General features: G+C 43.8%; 1 protein-coding gene across 1 annotated transcript in view; it reads right to left on the reverse strand.

Annotated features, from left to right (window-relative positions):
* PTPN14 (protein tyrosine phosphatase non-receptor type 14) overlaps positions 1 to 17,992 on the reverse strand; it is a gene marked incomplete at both ends in the record, with an annotated part of 99,776 nt that overhangs the window by 37,722 nt on the left and 44,062 nt on the right. Inside the window, 4 exons of the mRNA XM_082832391.1 lie at positions 35 to 122; positions 1,108 to 1,178; positions 8,041 to 8,108; positions 10,636 to 10,733. Coding sequence (XP_082688517.1) covers positions 35 to 122; positions 1,108 to 1,178; positions 8,041 to 8,108; positions 10,636 to 10,733 — 325 coding nt within the window. The remainder of the gene's footprint in view (positions 1 to 34; positions 123 to 1,107; positions 1,179 to 8,040; positions 8,109 to 10,635; positions 10,734 to 17,992) is intronic.

Here is a 17,992-nt window from a genome sequence, read left to right on the forward strand (position 1 = left end):
CTGAGACGGCTGAAGCAAGGAGAGGGTATGCTACCTTCACAGGGAAGATTTCCTGTCCAAAGCCATCCAAACGTTCCACCTCATTGATGTACATAAGCTCAGCTTCTGCTGGCAGGATTCCACTAAAATCAAGAGCATCAAAGGAGGAAACGGTTAAGAGCCATAAAGTCAGTGGAAGATCCTACCCTCCTGGTGGCAAATTCCAGAACTGTGGTTTTAGTTCTGGGAAAAGCCATTGTCACCCAACCAACTGTGCAGGCATGGTACGTTACTAAGTAATGCATTAACATATTCCTCAGTAGCCTTTTACTCAACAGGGAATAATAAGAGGAAGGTAAAATATTTAATTAAGAGCTACAGCCCTATAAACACTAAATAATTATTCCAGACATCCTGGTGAATAATGCTGCCTGCTTTAAAAAAAAAAATGTATTTTTCTCCCACCTGGGAAAAAAATCTCCACTGTTAAAAAAGAAAGAAGGAAGAAAGGCAAAAGTTTCTGAGGATGACATTTTAGGAGTCAAGTAACCAAGATAAGAGAAGAGTCTAGGACCACTGCACATGTCCCAAAGAGCTCCACGTAGCCCTGATCAAGCTCTCAGGGATGCCTTAGATCTCACTCTTTCCCCTCCTGACCTTGACTTTCCCACCCAAAGCAGCTCTTGAGGTCTGCACTCAGCCTGGAGTGAAATGTTTATGCTGAAATTGCAGGCATCTCCCAAATTGCTGAGATGTGCCAGTTGCTTTAGGTTTCTGATAAAACTCCATCTTTTGTAAAGTGGGTCAGTCCCAGGCTTCCCAGGTCTGGCAACAGTTTTAGGAAGGTCACAGAGAGGAATTCCTCTGGCCAACATGTGGGCCAATTGGTGTTAAAGAAAAAAAGGAAAAAGGAAAAAAAAAAAAAGAAAGGGAGAGAGAGAAAAAAAAAGAAAGGGGAGTGGTAGCACTGTTTTCAAATCTACATGCACTCTCAGAACAGAGCTGAATCACTTGCTACAAGAAACAGAACTGTGTTGACTCAAGCCGGGGCTTGGGTGAAGGGGCCGAATGTCTCCTGCCTCGGACAGGACGGTGGCCACGTGCTGGGCCTGGCAGCCCCCGCCTTACCTGTGGGCTTTGTGTTCTTGGGCCACCTTCTGTGTCAGCTCCTCCAGAACAGCTTCTTCCAGGGCCAAATCCTATCAAAATGGAAAGCAGTTAAGGTCACTTGCTATTTTGCTTGCAAACCTTAAAAGCTCTCTTTTTTCTAGAAGTTGTTCCTGATTAGCTTCACTTCCTCAGTCTCCCTTTACTCCTTTGTGTGTTTGTTTGTTTGTTTTTGCGGTACGCGGGCCTCTCACTGTTGTGGCCTCTCCCGTTGCGGAGCACAGGCTCCGGACGCGCAGGCTCAGCGGCCATGGCTCACGGGCCCAGCCGCTCCGCGGCATGTGGGATCCTCCCGGACAGGGGCACGAACCCGCGTCCCCTGCATCGGCAGGCGGACTCCCAACCACTGCGCCACCAGGGAAGCCCCTACTCCTTTGAATTAAAGGTTGTGATTTTTAGGACAGAGGTTCATGTTTCCTTTTGTAACAGGGCTCTCCACTGTAACAGGCTATTTCAAGGCATATTTGGGGTTGCCATCTACATTCTGGAGCATCTGGGAATAGCTCTTTTTTCATTTACCTTCTTCTTCCCTATCTGCCTGCCTCTTGGACTTTCATTAAAAATGCTTTTTAAGAAACAGACTCACAGACTTAGAGAACCAACTTATGGTTACCAGGGGGTAGGGTGGGTGGGGGGGAAAGGATAGTTAGGGAGTTTGAGATTGACGTGTACACACTGCTATATTTAAAATGGATAACCAACAAGGACCTACTGTATAGCACAGGGAAACTGGTCAATATTATGTAACAGCCTAAATGGGAAAAGAACTTGAAAAAGAATAAATACATGTACATTTATTGAATCACTGTGTGGTACACCTGAAACTAACACAACATTGGTAATCGACTATACTCCAATATAAAATTAAAAGTTTAAAAAAATCCTCTGTAAGTGCTTACACGTTTTTAACAGTGAGGATATACAGGCAAATGAGTTTCCAGGTCATCATCCCTTCCAAAGCTGAGCCCAAGAAGGGACTGTGCCTGGCCTTTTTATCCACCAGCACAATCCCAGCAAACTAATTCAGAGCCACCTGAAGTCAGAGCTGGCTCATTCAGAGACTAGTTGATGGGGCCTTGGGAACAAAAGAGGCCACGACAGCTCAACCGCCACAGCAGAGCTCCAGAAGGTAACAGGTGGGGAGCTGACCAGCTGGTGTCTCGACCAACTGAATCCCAGGCCCCTGGACCAGTGCTGTGCTGGCTCCCATGGGATTAGAGTCAACTGGACACATTGCTTCCCAACTCCCCTTCAATGACGGCGGGAGTATTTAAAGGGCTTGTTAAACATTTAGCAGGAAAGTGAGATGGAGTCTGGAGGAATACATCCAAGATGGGAGACCAATCAGTTCCTGAGACACTGACGGGCATGGAGATTCTATAGCTCATCCCATCCCTTTCGGTGGCTCCAGCCCAGACGCCTCTGCCCTTCCCAGGTGCAACTTCCACGCCCCCTAGGCTGGTGAGCACCAAGGAGGGCACAGATGTGCTCCGTCTTCCTCTGAGCTCCAGAGGGGGCGTTAGAAGGGGGTCCGAGCTGTGTGTCCCGGTGAGCCTTCCAAGGCTAATCAAAGACACTTGGGGGGGGGGGGGACTGATGTTTTCACAGAAAACATCCAAAACGCCTCATTCCCTTGGTTCTAAAATATCATTTATATAAAGATTACGTCCAATTTAACAGCTTTTCATGAAACACTACCCCCCAAAGGTACACCTCAAAACTGCAAGAAACATCCCATCTCAAATGATGCAACTGGAGAAAATCAATATTTCTTAAAGCTGGAACATGCGAGCATAACTATATATTGGAAATTCTATAGCTCTGCAGATGGTCCTGAGAAACCTTAGAGAAGACGGAGGGAATTGCTGGCAGCTCTCAGTTTTCATGTGTTACTGATTAATTTGCTGTTTTCTGTTTAGCCATCCACTGAAACAACTCAAGTCCATGATAGGAAACAAGCTCGATGTTTTCCGTTTTATGCTGTGGAATCACAAAGATGCCACGTGGCTTAGGAATCCAGCTATGTCTGTGCATCCAGGTACCGAGTATTAGGAATAACTCAATATTCATTTTGAAAAGCTAATAAAAGGCATGTAGCAATAAAATAAAATAAAGATAACTGAAGATCAAAAAGTGCTCCAATAAACTGCTACTTTGAAAGAAGAAAAAGTCCAAAGGGACCCCTCTGCTATTGTACTCAACCCCACCGCCTCCATCTGTGTCTGGGGCCTCCCTGAGGTATGTGGTCCCACCACAGGGCCAGGCGAGAGTGGCTGCGCTCGGATGAAAAATGGCAGAGAGCGAGCCTGCACACAGCTGCACACCTGGGGAGCGCCCTGTGTACTTAACTTTGTTCTTTGACCGGCTGCAGAAATGCCATTTGACAAATTCGGTTACTTTATAAGATCAAACACAGCCATTCATCCCATCTTCCCTCCCCCACCAAAGGAATGCATTCTTCCCTTTGAAAGCTCTAGTGGAACCAAGCAGAAAGTTTGCAACCTTCCATGGCTCCCCACTGCCTACTCAATTAGGTCAACACCTGGGCCTGGCATTCAGACCATTTTTCAGTGTGGCTCAGCCGTCCCTTCAGACCTCTTCTCTCAAGGGTTCAAGGCCTCAGGCCGACTCTTCCTAACACAACCTGCTTTCACGTCTCACCCCATCTTTCAGGTCCTGACACACCTACCACTCCCTGGACAGGGCTTCCATATTCTCTCACGTGGGACGGAAGCCTTTCCCTCTCTGCACCTACCTCTTCCGCCCTGTGTGTCTCTCTTAGAGTTCTTACCATAGTCTAGCTATTGTCTTTCTTACATAGTTATCTGGATACTCATCTTACCCTTTATCCTTGTCTCCCTCCCTCTGCTAGATGACAGGCACCTAAGGTCAGCAAGCAGCGAGCCTCCACACTGCCTCCAGGGCCCAACTCAGGGCTTTGAACAATGCCAGCGTATAAACTCTCAACATACAGTAGACGATCAATAAACATTGACTGCGCTGAGCTGAGCTCAGCTCAATATGCAATGTGTCAGTGTCAAATTGTCAAGCGAGGGTTTTTTTGTTTCTGTTTTGTTTTAATTTTTATTGGTGTATAGTTGATTTACAGTGTTGTGTTAGTTTCTACTGGACAGCAAAGTGAATCAGTTATACACATACACGTAGCAACTCTTTTTTAGACTCTTTTCCCATATAGGCCATTACAGGGTATTGAGTAGGGTTCAGGTTACGCGAAGCGGCTGGATGATAATTTATGCACTCTGCTTGTCCTCTGTCCGCTCACATTTCAAAGTGCATAGGGTATTGTTGCCTGGAAAGCACACTCTTCAGCAGCCTGTGCTTGCCTAACAGAGACAGAAAAATAATGCTGCTGATAGTAATAATGTGAGGGCAACGGTGATTATGATGACAACTAAATAAACACTTACTGAGAATTCACCAGGTGCCCGATTAAGTCCTTCACATGCATTCTCTCCTTTTATCCTCACAGTCAGATTAGGCTTGCTATCCTCATTTTTAGATGAGGAAACGGAGGCTTTGGTTAAATAACTTGCCCAAGTTTGTACAGCCAGTAAGTGGCACGGCCAGGATATGGGCACAGAACACTTGACCCCTATACTCTAAACCTCCTGACCACAGGCCACAGTGTATCGAGGATACAACAGGGGTCAGGGTCGTGGGGCGGAGGAGAGGATACATGACTGATGGCAGAAGCCTAGGAATGTTCACGAATCAGATATGCATGCTGACATCAGCTTCTGCCACGTCATCCTGAGGGCCGTCCAGTAGGACTTTCTGGAATGATGGAAATGTTCTATACCCAAGCTTTCCAGTACCGTAGCCACGAGCCACATGTGGCTACTGAACACGTTTTTAATGCAACTGAGGAACTAAATTTTTAATTTTATTTAATGCTAATTAATTTCAATTTGAATGTAAACAGCCACCTGTCACTAGCAGCTACTATACCAAAGAGGGAAGTTTTAGATCCAAGGACAACAACATCAATATCTGTCTGGCACAGTGAGACTGAATGAGGTCTCTGCTGTTTTAATATCTGATTTGCTTAGAGCCCAGCGGAGACATGGTCTTATTCTGAAAAAGGTATGATACACAAAATAACTCCTTAGCTGCCTTACAGCACTTTAACCTGTCAAAGCATCTTACCACCTACAAACTCATACATCTCATGCTCGTAATCACCCTTGAAAATTCTCTTGATCTCTGCCTAAAGGTTATGTGATAAAGACCTTTAATGAGAGAAAGGTAAAAAAAAAAAAAAAAAAAAAAAATTGTGAAAAATTATCAACCCAATTCATTGTCTCCGTTTGACACAAACATACACGTTCTCTAAAATTCTAAGGTATCACTTTCACTTTGCTCCGCCGAGCACACCAGAAAACATCCTGACTTTTGTGTGAGCTGCTGAGTTGTTACAGATACTGACACCAAGTCCTATGAAGAACTTCTCTGCTAAGTAATATGCTAATCTCTTTGAATGGAGGTTGATTTAATCGGTGGAATTAATAAGGCATAAAAAACAGCAGGCTCAAGATAATACTCCTGTTATCTTGGTGGGAAGAATAAGGAGAGAGCTATTCATAAAAAGTTAGAGATTTTGCAGTATTTCCCTAACCTAGAAGAATAAGGTTAAGTTTTCGACCACTTTAGAGAAAAGGTAACCCTTGTACACTGTTGGTGGGAAGGTAAACTGGTGTAGCCACTGTGGAAAACAATAGAGAGGTTCCTCAAAAACTAAAAATAGAACTACTCTATGACTCAGCAATTCCACTCCTGGGTACGTATCTTGAAAAAAAAAAGAAAACACTAATTCTAAAAGATACATGCACCCCAATGTTCATAGCAGCAATATTTACAACTGAAAAGCTATGGAAACAACTTAAGTGTCCATCAACAGATGAATGGCTAAAGAAGATGCGGGGTGTGTGTGTGTGTGTATGGATACACACACAATGGAATGCTACCCAGCCATAAAAAAAAGAATGAAATTTTGCCATCTGCAACAACATGGATGGACTTGGAGGGTATTATGCTAAGTGAAATAAGTCAGACAGAGAAAGACAAATACTGTATGATATCGCTTATATGTAGAATCTAAAAACCTACAACAAACTAGTGAATATAGCAAAAAGAAGCAGACTCACAGATATAGAGAACAAACCAGTGGTTACGAGTAGGGGAGGAAGGAATGGGAGGTACAAATTACTGGATATAAGGGAGGCTCAAGGATGTATTGTACAATATGGGGAATACAGCCAACATTTTGTAATAACTGTAAATGGAAAGTAACCTTTAAGAATTGTATAAAAATTTTTAAAAAGTTTTTTTTAAGTTTTGGACCAATTAGATTCATCTCATCACTGACACAGGAAATAACTGCAACCTTACTCACCCCTTCTCTCAACACTTAAAACCTTTGTCGCCAGACCCCTCTACTTTCTCCCATATGCCATAGAAGTTTAGATGCCAAGCTCTGCCCACTGTACTTCCAAAATATCTTTTGCATTGCTTTTTCGTTTTTATCTTCACTGCCAACACCTAATTCTTATGTCTTGCCGAGAACACAACAGATTCTTATCTGACGTCCTTCCGCAAACGGTCTCATTACTCTAATCCAGTGGTCCTCAAAGTGTGGGGCCTGGAACCCCTGGACGGAGCCCACGCGTTCTAACTCCTCAGATGTCTCAGGCTTCTCTGCCACCGCTCCCCTCCGCACCCCTGAGCGGCCATCAGACTGGCCAGCTGACTCCCACCCAGTTACGCAGGCCGCCTCGCCTCTCCTCCTCCAGCCTCTGTCTAGAGCATCCCTTGCTCCTTCCCTCTCTGCCTGCTGCAATGCGGCTCATCCTTTAAGATGCAGCTCACACACCATTAGCCTTTCGACCTACCCTCACCTCCCAAAAACAGGTAACCTCTCCCTACACAGAATCCCTATCATACTTTGTTACACTTGGATTTGCATTAGGATTTTGCAAACTTCCTATTGACTCAGCCACTTTGTCGTCGCCCTGAGAACAAGCACCGTTTCTTATATAACTCTATCCCTCAGGGGAAAAAAAAAGTGGTAAATGTTCGTGATTTCTAAAATCAGAGCCGGAATGTTGGAGCGGGTATAGCCTTTCCCTAAAATGGTTTTTCAAATGTTTTAACTTTCCTCGTGAAAGCTCTTCTCAATTACTCCAAAGCTACCAAAAAACAAACAAAAATACTCCAGGGATAAAAACCTAGCCTCATCCCTAATTTAACCCAGGAATAAACATTTTACTTCACGGGCGCATTCAACAGACGTTTATGCACGCAAATTATGTGCCAGACAACAGTGGATGAGATAGAGTCCCTGCTTAAGGACCACAGAGCTGACATTCCAGCTGACAATAAAAATGAAAGAAAGAATGAACACGTTCAGATACTGAAAGAGCTCTGAAGTACACGCATAAAAGGGCAGGAAGTGCTGGATGGTTGGAGTGTATAATATAGATGGTCAAGGAAAAGGAAGCCTTCCCTGAGGAGGTGGTATTTGAATCAAGATCTGAATGACAAGTCATAAGAAGACCTGGGGTCGAGCATTCCAGGCAGAGGAGGCACAGTACAAAGGCTCTGGGATGGGACCAAGCTGGGTGTGCTCAGAAAGGAAGATAGAACATAGTAGTGGAGGCTAGTGTGATGGGGCCGGGGGCAGGGAAGTGTCTTGAGGAGGTAAGAAGAGGCATCTTTACCATTCTCAGTGTCTTACAAAACTTGTTCCTACTTTATAAATGCAGGGACATTCTCCCTAGGGAATATGTGCGTAAATTCCTCTGAGATTTTCAAAGGAAAGAATTAAATATCCATAGAAGGTAGAAAATTAATTAAGAAAAAGGAAGTTACACTTACCATTGGAAACAGCACATATTCTCTGAGGAAATCCTGAGAGTCAAACTGATTATAGTCTCCAAAATCAGCTGAAAAGAAAAGAAGGGGAAGGAGGGCAGTCTTTATTATATGACATTAAAGATGGAATAAAATAGGGTAAACTTATCACCACATTTACTCTCGCCACTTTATGCTACTTCTGTACTATTATTAAATAAAAACAGTGCCAAGATGGGTTTGATGTTACTACCACTTTCACATAGCAATAACGTAAATATAAGCACGTGAGCACTGCTACATAATTTTCTAGAAAGAATGGGGAAATTTGAAAGTGATTCCTAAGCTATTTTAAAAACTTAAAACAAATCTATATTTATCTTTTTATTAAATATTCACCAACATATATCTTAATAATATCTGCCAAGGGGACTTTTTTTTTTTTTTTTTGCGGTACGTGGGCCTCTCACTGTTATGGCCTCTCCCGATGCGGAGCACAGGCTCCGGACGCGCAGGCTCAGCGGCCATGGCTCACGGGCCCAGCCGCTCCGCGGCACGTGGGATCTTCCCAGACCGGGGCACGAACCCGTGTCCCCTGCATCGGCAGGCGGACTCTCAACCACTGCGCCACCACGGAAGCCCATGCCAAGGGGACTTTTTAACTCAAGGTTAATTTAGAGAACTGAAAAGACAAACCCATCTGCATCTCTTCATATATTTGCAGCTGGAAATTCCCACTGTAAATCACCCTTGGCAAGCATCCTTGCAAATTTTATACCTCTTAAACAGCTCCACATGTTATAAGATGCCCAAAGTTCTGTTCTGTCCTACTTTTATCTCACAGTTGTAAGTGTGAGCACATGTAAAATGAATACAGTGCGCCTCTATCATAAATCTATAAATGTCTTGCTTCGAATCCTACTTGCTCTCAAAAAAAAAAAACAAAAACAAAAAACAACTCAAAGCAGCATGAAATTTTAATTTCATGTAAAATGTTTAGCATCAGGTAGAAATGGATTCAGGTATCTTTTAGGTAACAAGAACTAGAGAGTGAGGGGATCCACACAGAAGGCCGTTACCAAGAAGACAAAGATGCACCTACAAACTCAGCACATAACTAATTAACAAGGTGAGGCACTCAGGAACACCAAAGATCGTAGGCTCTGCCTAATTCCAAGGTCAGTTATCTGTTGTCATATTTCATCACAACTTTTATCTCTGTTGATGTGGCTTTCTAACTGCCCAATAAGGTTCTCAGAAAACTTATTTTACAAATATTATAGCTAGAGGAGGTTTCATCAGACTGAACAGCGAGCTTCAAGGACCCAAGGAAAAGGGAACCCAGAGCAAGTTCACCAACTTCCTTCAGCCTGAAAGCTATCACTAGGGTCCTCCAATGTCCAGGATGCCTGTAATGAGCCCAACGATTAAAGGGTGAGAGGGAAAAAAAGAGAGTGAGTGAAAAGGAAGCATTTTAAAGGAGAAAGACCCAATATGAAGATGAGGGACCCACTGATCTTCTCCCCAGTTAAGGGTGTCTTCTCCACTGTTTTAATGATGTTTCAGTTATAACCACGGATGGTTTCGTTATATCGTTCTGGGCATTGCTCCTTCCCTTTCCAGTGTTAGGTGAACAGATGAGATACAACATATTTTGCGTACTTCCAATCCACAGGGGAACAGGAGAAGCTACCTACTAAGAATCATACGTCCAACAAAAATCGCTAACCCGCTAATATCCCAAAAATGAAAGTTATCAAGGAAAGGCTGCCTCTTTAGACATTTCAAACCCAAAAGGTTTAACTTCAGTGCAGTTACAGATGGGAAGTTCAGTTCTCAGCTTCTACAACAACAATCCACTCAGCAAGGACTTGGCGGCTGGCAGGCTTGCATTTGGACGGTACCCGATTTTAAAGAAAATCATGACTACAAGGGAAACTTGTCTCTCTTTAAAAATTATACTTTTATCTTGTTTTCAACATGACTAAAGACAATGAAGCTGCCCCTCAATAAAGAGTAATGTATAAAGATATGTAAAAAATCACATGGTGTGTTACGTAAATATGTGTAACGATTTAGAGAAGATAAAAACATAGGTGTCTGATCAATCTAAGTAGGACAAGTTGAAAGATAAAGGTACTCTAACACACATTTGTTGTTCCACATTACAATCTTGCATTTTAAATTTCTCTCTTTAACTGTGTCGGAATCGATTACACTACAATGTTTTAAGCTCTCACACTTGAAACTGATGTGAAAGTCACACAGTCATAGCTCAAGCCACAAGATATGACCATGTTGGGCAGTGACAAAATTCTAAGAAAATGTTCCACCAACCCTGCAATGTAGCTTTACTTAGAGGCAGGATGAAAGCTGCTGTTTCTTCAAATAAAACTAAAATTATACAAGCATGAGCAATTATGCAAACAGCTTTGAGAAATCCAACATCCTGCCTCTAAAAATCACTATCTCTGCATTTTTAATGTAAGATACCTTGAAATGAAAAGTGAGAGTTACTAAGGGATCGTTTAAGTAAATTTCACTTTTCCCTCTGAGAGGCCAGCGACACCAACATCCAACAGAAGACGGACTGTCACACACCGGTCCCCACTCTCTTACCTTGCACAGCTAAGCCCGCCAGCCGGATCACCTGTTCCAGCGTACATCGCAACCGCCCTTCGAGCACGTCTTTTTTGACTTGCAGGTAATACTGATATCTGTTCATGGAAACAGAAGAACAAATAACCTTAAAAACACATACTTGGAATACATTCCCACGACATCGATGCCTCTGGATGTGAAACCTTATGTACACAGCAGGATACACAGGTGATGTCGATAAAGGTCAGGTCTATAGAAGATGGAAAGTGACCTCTGCCTGTGTTTATCTTTGTTTGATGTGGCAGGTGCCACGTCCCGTTCACTCTGAGTTTGAGAGCGTTCTCATCACATCATTTCACTGTGGGCCGGCAGGATGAACTACTGATAAGAACCAGCTCTTCACAACAAGAGACCAAGAACGAAAACGCTCTTCCACACTTCGACAACCACAACAGCACAGCTGCCAAAGCCATATTCAACAGTGTGTGCACTCCTGAAAAACTTCTGGAAACACACCATTTCTTAAACCCCAAGGCTTGGGAGAGTAGAAGACAAATGGGCCAAATCATTGAGAATTCTGCTAATGGACAGGATAAAGCTTTTCAGAGCCAGGCTCACCCTCCACGTCTGTGACTCACAAAACATCTAATCAAATGTGATACGGAGCCTTCCAACCCGAAGTACGTCCTCCAAGCAGCAAAGTTCAGACGGACAGAATGTGCCCATACACAACATCGACCTCAGACTAGACCACTGTTCTAGAACCTAATACAGCGTTATTGTTTCCTCGCCAGTAAAATCGCACTTAGAAATCTCCTCACCCCAAACCTTTACATCCCAGGACTCCACTTCCTCTGACCATACTCTTAGAACACAGCTACCTCTAGAACAGTCACACTTTTTAGGCATTAATTCTTGGCAAATGCTAACCACCTTTTTGCTCCTGGTAACCATAAGTCTGTACTTCTTCAAAATTTTGGCATGTCAATCAAGGGAGCTCAGGAGTGACCCAAAGCCCAGCTCTCGTGGAGAGAGGCAATCAGCCCTGAGAGCTAATTATTGCTGCCTCTACCTTGATATCATGGACATCACTACACAGCAATCCAATACCTATTTGAACAGAAGAATCAGGCTCGACAAAATAGTCTCTACTTCTCTACTCTTGGGTTTATGGGACAAGGTAAAGACAACCAGGTCTGTCTCTGGTGGGAAAACCTACACTCAAATTAGAAGGACCAACACTCGGCGTTATCTAAAGTTTTTTTTACTCAAACTTAATGTCTAATAGAAAAACAACCTATTTTTCCTACCACCATTCTATCTTTCACCTAAAGTATTCAAAATCATTTTACAGCGTCCCGTATCGAACCAATAATTTGACTACTTGTCAATATCAGTTGACTAAATCGATTAATGTACATAACAGGTACCTTCACTGCTTTTCAGAAACAAGTCCCTGGTACCTGGAGAAAACCTTTGTGTCCACTCACCACTCTGAGCTCAGTGGACACTGCCCTGACCTCACCTAGTCATTATATCCTTAGCTGGTTAGAGGCATCGTGGATTCTGAATCCCAACAAATAGGAACAGAGGTTTCATAGAAGACCCTGTGATTAAACATCTTTTGCTGGTAATGAAGTGGCAGCTCTGCTGTTTCTGAATGTGCACAATTGGAGCTAATACTAGATAGGATACTTTGAAAAATCCTGTGAAGTTGAAGGTACCACCTTTGTGTGTGTGTGTGTGTGTGTGTGTGTGTGTGTGTGTGTGTGTGTATTTTTTTTCTTTGTTGAGGGAGTTTCTGGCAATAATATATGATAGAGGGAAAAGGGGAAGTTATGACCTGCCTCTTCATTCTTCATAGGAGAGAATCGGAGTAAATGAAAACATTTTGAAGCAATAATTGTAAACGAATTAAAAGAAACAGCATGAGAGTGAATCAAAGTATTGAAGACTAAAGAAACCTGAATTGCTGCAGTTAAAATATGCCATGTTCCCCTCTGGCTTCCTTTTTTCCCCTGTTCACTGAGGTCAAGTCCCCAAGCTCTGGCATATTTTTCAAAGGTTTCACACCAGGTGAGTTACCATCACAGAAGGGTGGTCCCATGCATTCCCATGATCCACGTGCCTGCTGTGTGCCTGAATGTCTCCCATCTCAAGGGGAAAGAGACAGCCAGCCTGCACATGGCAAGCGCCAAGGATCGCAGGTTCCATGGTTTCATTCAGCAAACCGAGAGCTCCAACAGAAATGCTTTACACTAGCACCTTTGCTTCAAGGAGTGTGCACCCTATCAAGTCCAAGCAAAGCTCAGGGCTTCTATAACCTTACTTAAATAACAGATTTATGCCTGAAAACATAACCTAATAATGCACACTATTAGTTCATCTCCTAGGAGAAAGCTCAGTAAAACCTAAACTAAGAGGGAAACACAGGCTTCAGAAGTCTTCTTCTCATGCAAAGCTACAGCACATGTTTTCTGTTGCATCCTCCATCTTCCTTCATGGTTTGTCCTCAGCACCCACCGCCATGCTCTTTCCCTGTCCCCAGCCTGGTTCTCGGTTTTCCTCTGACACCTGTCTTGTGCCTCTGGGCCAATTCTCCAGGAAACAGTAAAAGGTCCACTCATTCACGTGAGGAAACTTTTCCTTCAAGAGATTTTAGGAATTGCCTGGGAGCCATTCAGGGAAGATCTTTTTTTTTTTTTTTTTCCCCAGTACACGGGCCTCTCACTGCCACGGCCCCTCCCGTTGCGGAGCACAGGCTCCGGACGCGCAGGCTCAGCGGCCATGGCTCACGGGCCCAGCCGCTCCGCGGCATGGGGGATCCTCCCGGACCGGGGCACGAACCCGTGTCCCCTGCATCGGCAGGCGGACTCTCAACCACTGCACCACCAGGGAAGCCCAGGGAAGATCTTTTATGTTTATAACCTAGCCAGTTCTCAAAAAGGAGAACACCTTCTTGTAGAAACCCAGGCAAGCAAGGGGGTCCTTAGTCATCAAAGACCTTTTAAGTACCAAGAGTTCACTGTGAAAGCAGATAGGTCTTTGAAGAAGAGCCACTTAGAATCTGAAGACCATACTTTCAAAACTGGGGGAATAAGAAGAAAAGAGGGATGACGAAAAGTGTTAACATCATCCTATGGCCAGAGGAGCCCGCTGTGTCTTTCTTCAGAAAAATTAAAGGATGTTTAATTTTTTGTTAATAAAAACAAACAGAAAAAAACAACCAAAGGACTAAAAAAACAAAATCTCACAATAGGAAGGAATGTTAGTGTTTATTAAAGAAAGGTACAATGGGATTCTAAAAACAACAGCAAGAACAACACGCACAAAACCCAAAAACCCAGACAAACCAGAAGACACAGTTTCAAGGTGGGAAAGGATGGTAACGTTTGCCTACTCGTCCGTCCTATTCAAACAGTGTTTGAAACTCTTCTACATGCATTCACTCCTTCGTATCTGGAGTTGTTGCGACTCATTTTCTGCTCTCCAAGCCCAGGAGACACATGGACATTAATGACTATTCATTAAGCACTTCCTGTACGTCTAAGTCGGCTAGACGCCGAGGACATCCTGGAGAAGGCTAAGACAGTCTGCCCTGCGGGGATGCTCATCACCTCTCGGGCCACCGCTGTCACGTTTCTCTCTCCAGTGCAGTATTTAAGGGTTTAATGTTTAAGAACCAACGAGAAAAGCATCTTAAAAGGTGTTATCCTAGCATTATCTGTCACAGCTAGGGCCTTTTACACGTCACCTTGGAGGCAAAAATGATTAGCTGAGACCTTGGGAAATATAACCCACAGCACCCAGCAAAACAATAGTTATAGATTTCTTACCCTGCTGATCCCAACTTTCATCCACAATTATCACTTCTATAAAATGTACAAGCAGGTTCCATCTATTATAGATCCATCCCACGCTAGGCAACAGCGAGTCCCAATCCACTAGCAAGGAACACCAGGATTGTTCCCGGTCATTTAGGCTAAATGTAGGCTTGTGCTGGTAAGCAAAACCAAGGAGCTGAAGAATGCAATGCCCCTGCCTGCAAGCCATCCAGACTACGAGAGAATCTGAACAGCGTTAATGATATGGTGTGATTGCCATTTGAGATTGTGGATGTTACTACATGAGATCACAGAAACAGGAATGGAATCTGAACCACTTTGCTAACTGATTGTTTGCTACATTTCTGCTCAAAAGGTACTTTTATAAGATATAATAATTCTATCCTATATGAAGACCAAATTAGAGAATATGAGCTAAAATTCTATTTCTAGAATGTTTGGTTTTTGCTTATTTTTGATTAGAGATTCAATTCTAACAGCAGTAAAATACAACACTGAATCCTATTCTGGAAACATGCAATTTCATGGAAGTATACTCCACTCCACCCTGTCATAGCTTTGGGTGGAGGGGAAAAGAAAAAAACCAATCCTTGTGCCAGGAAAGTAAGTATTTGCCAACTTTCCAAAGGGATCCTCTTTGAAAACCCAAACCCACAAGGAAAGCTTTTAAATATTTTTTATATTCAAAGACCTGGAAATAGTCCATCTGACTGCTGAGGTCCAATGAATGGCTTTAGGTGAAGATTTTGCTCTCCCTCTAAGAATTGGTGAACATAATTATGCTTATTAACAAGGGTAACATTTCTATTTTCAGTTTTTTGTTTTGTTTTGAATCTCCAGAGATTAATTTATGGATTGAATGCAAGTTTCTCTGGGTGAAGCAGTAAGGGCTTCCTGATAATTGGTGCTATTAAACGTCACACTTGGAAACTGACAGACACTATAAACCCATCCCTAGAGGTCTCATCTATCTGGTATACTTCTATCCAAACTCAAGAAAATATGTGACTTCTCCATGTTCTTTCCTCCCCCTAAGATTTTGGAAAGAAAGGTTAAAAAAATGCCACACTGGGGCTTCCCTGGTGGCGCAGTGGTTGGGAGTCCACCTGCTGATGCAGGGGACGCGGGTTCGTGCCCGGTCCGGGAAGACCCCACATGCCGCGGAATGGCTGGGCCCGTGAGCCATGGCCGCTGAGCCTGCGCGTCCGGAGCCTGTGCTCCGCAACGGGAGAGGCCACAGCAGTGAAAGGCCCGCATACCGCAAAAAAAAAAAAAAAAAAAGCCACACTGAATTAAATCAGTAAAGCATGCATTCAGTGGTATCAAAGGACTCTTTCAAAATTACTCCCCATTACATTATCCTCAATGTTTACAGATGTGCTGCTAAGATCTTTCATCTCTTATTTTAATTTATATATGAGGGCTTTATCTAAGCACTTATGCAAGTATATTTCACATGCAGGTCTGTTAATACTTCTCAGATTGAGAAATTCCACACGGTATTCTGGAAAGTATGGACTGTACTGCCACAGAACCACAAATAAGGCAAGAGAACCCAGAGGCCGAGTACGTGCTGCTTTTAAAATATTCCTCCCACCCCTCTCACACGTGAAATATTCATTCCAAGTCCAGTTCAGCAGAAATGCCTCAAATAGGGAATAGCCATGAAAATCTGAAAACTTTAAGATGTGATTTTGGTCATGCTTCTACCCAAGGGCTCAACATAACTCAGCCTAAATCACAGGATGGCGGAGACAGGAGGATGGTAGGCCACTATCACTGCTCTGAATGCTGCCACTCTCCTTGGGGCCTCCCCTCCCAGAGCATCATAGCCGAATTAACTCTGAGACTAGCTTCGGGATCAGTGAAACGGAGGAGGGAGTGAGTGACACATGCCAATCCCAAGCAGAAGCCTTCCAAGCCCGTGCCTGGTTCCCAGCTCTGCTTCCCTCTGCCCTGAGACCTGCAGTGTCCAGGTAGCACTGCTGCCTGGTTAGCCTGACCACCGGGGAAAGAAGGCAATGGACACTGCACCCATGTAAGGTAGCAAGAAATGAGCCTTTGGCTCTGAAAGCCACAGAGAGGTGGAGGTCATATACTATTGCAGCATGACTTAGTGTAAGCTACTTAATAAGGGAAGGATTTCGAAAACTCACGCCCAGCTCTTTTGTTTCTAGAGAAGAAAACTCTGTTGAGGAAGGAGAATGACTTGCCCAAGGTAACACTGCTCCTTGAAGGCAGGACCACACAGACCAGAGCCTGGAGCTCCTTTTCTGCATGGCAACCTCAGAGGTGATGAGAGTGGGATGGGATTCCCAGCCATTGTAGGCAAGTCATCAATTTCACTGAAGTCTAAAAATAGAAATGAAAATACAAACACCACTGCTGGGTGATTTTCATGATCCCAATGCTTCTAAGAAAGGGCTTCAACAACCAAGCTGCCCTCCCCTCCCTCATCTGTGCCACAGCATATGAGACAAGCATTGACATGGAAGCTTTTCTGTAAAAACATATTACATGACATGTTTCATACTTTGGCCCTTGGATTTTTCAGATCTGTTTTTTCTCCCAGCAGCAGCCTCTGGGATATTTCACTTTCCTCCCGAAGGTAGAAGGAAGGGAAAGGAGACTGAGTTATGCATTCTAACGACTCATTGACAACTTCATAAGACGCACAGAGGGATAAATGTAAAATCTAGAGATTGGGGTCTCCAATTAATAGGCTCCTACCTAGAAGGAGAGGCTGTGCGCAGAAGCCGGTGCAAACTGGGCCCTTAAATGTATATGTTGCCAAATGCAACATTTTTTAAAAAGTAAACAGCAGTTCATCATCAGCAACACACACAGTCTTTACTGCCTTGCTTTGAGTAAAGATACTTCTATATTATGGATCATTAAAAGTTACTCAGACTTGGGCTTCCCTGGTGGCGCAGTGGTCGAGAGTCTGCCTGCTGATGTGGGGAACACGGGTTCGTGCCCCGGTCCGGGAAGGTCCCACATGCCGTGGAGCGGCTGGGCCCGTGAGCCATGGCCGCTGGGCCTGCGCGTCCGGAGCCTGTGCTCCGCAGCGGGAGAGGCCGCAACAGTGAGAGGCCCGCGTACCGCAAAAAATATAAAAAAATAAATTAAATTAAATTAAATTAAAAAGTTACCCAGACTTCACTCTGTTAGTGAAGTTACCCAGACTTCACTCTACTAAGGTATTAATAACACTTGAAGCTGTCTGATCAGCACATACCACCCATGCATTGATCTCTTTTACCCCCACTGCCCAAGGATATCTGAGACAGAAAGAAAACGCTCTTTCGTAGTTAAAAACAGGTGAGTGGAAGCACTCTGTATGCTCTAACTGCGGACCTGCAGTGTCACTGCTGCTGTCAGACAGCTACATCTGCCTTTCCCTCCTCTACAGTTCAAGGTCAGGCAAACCCTCTTATCTCTTCCCATGTACATGGTCAGTAGGGACGTGACAATTTAGAGAGAGGGAGCACATCAGTACCATCCTTAAACTCCTCAGTCTGTGAAGCTTT

The sequence above is a fragment of the Leucopleurus acutus genome (genome assembly GCF_964270905.1).
Source record: "Leucopleurus acutus genome assembly, chromosome: 2".
In the NCBI taxonomy this organism is placed as follows: domain Eukaryota; kingdom Metazoa; phylum Chordata; class Mammalia; order Artiodactyla; family Delphinidae; genus Leucopleurus; species Leucopleurus acutus.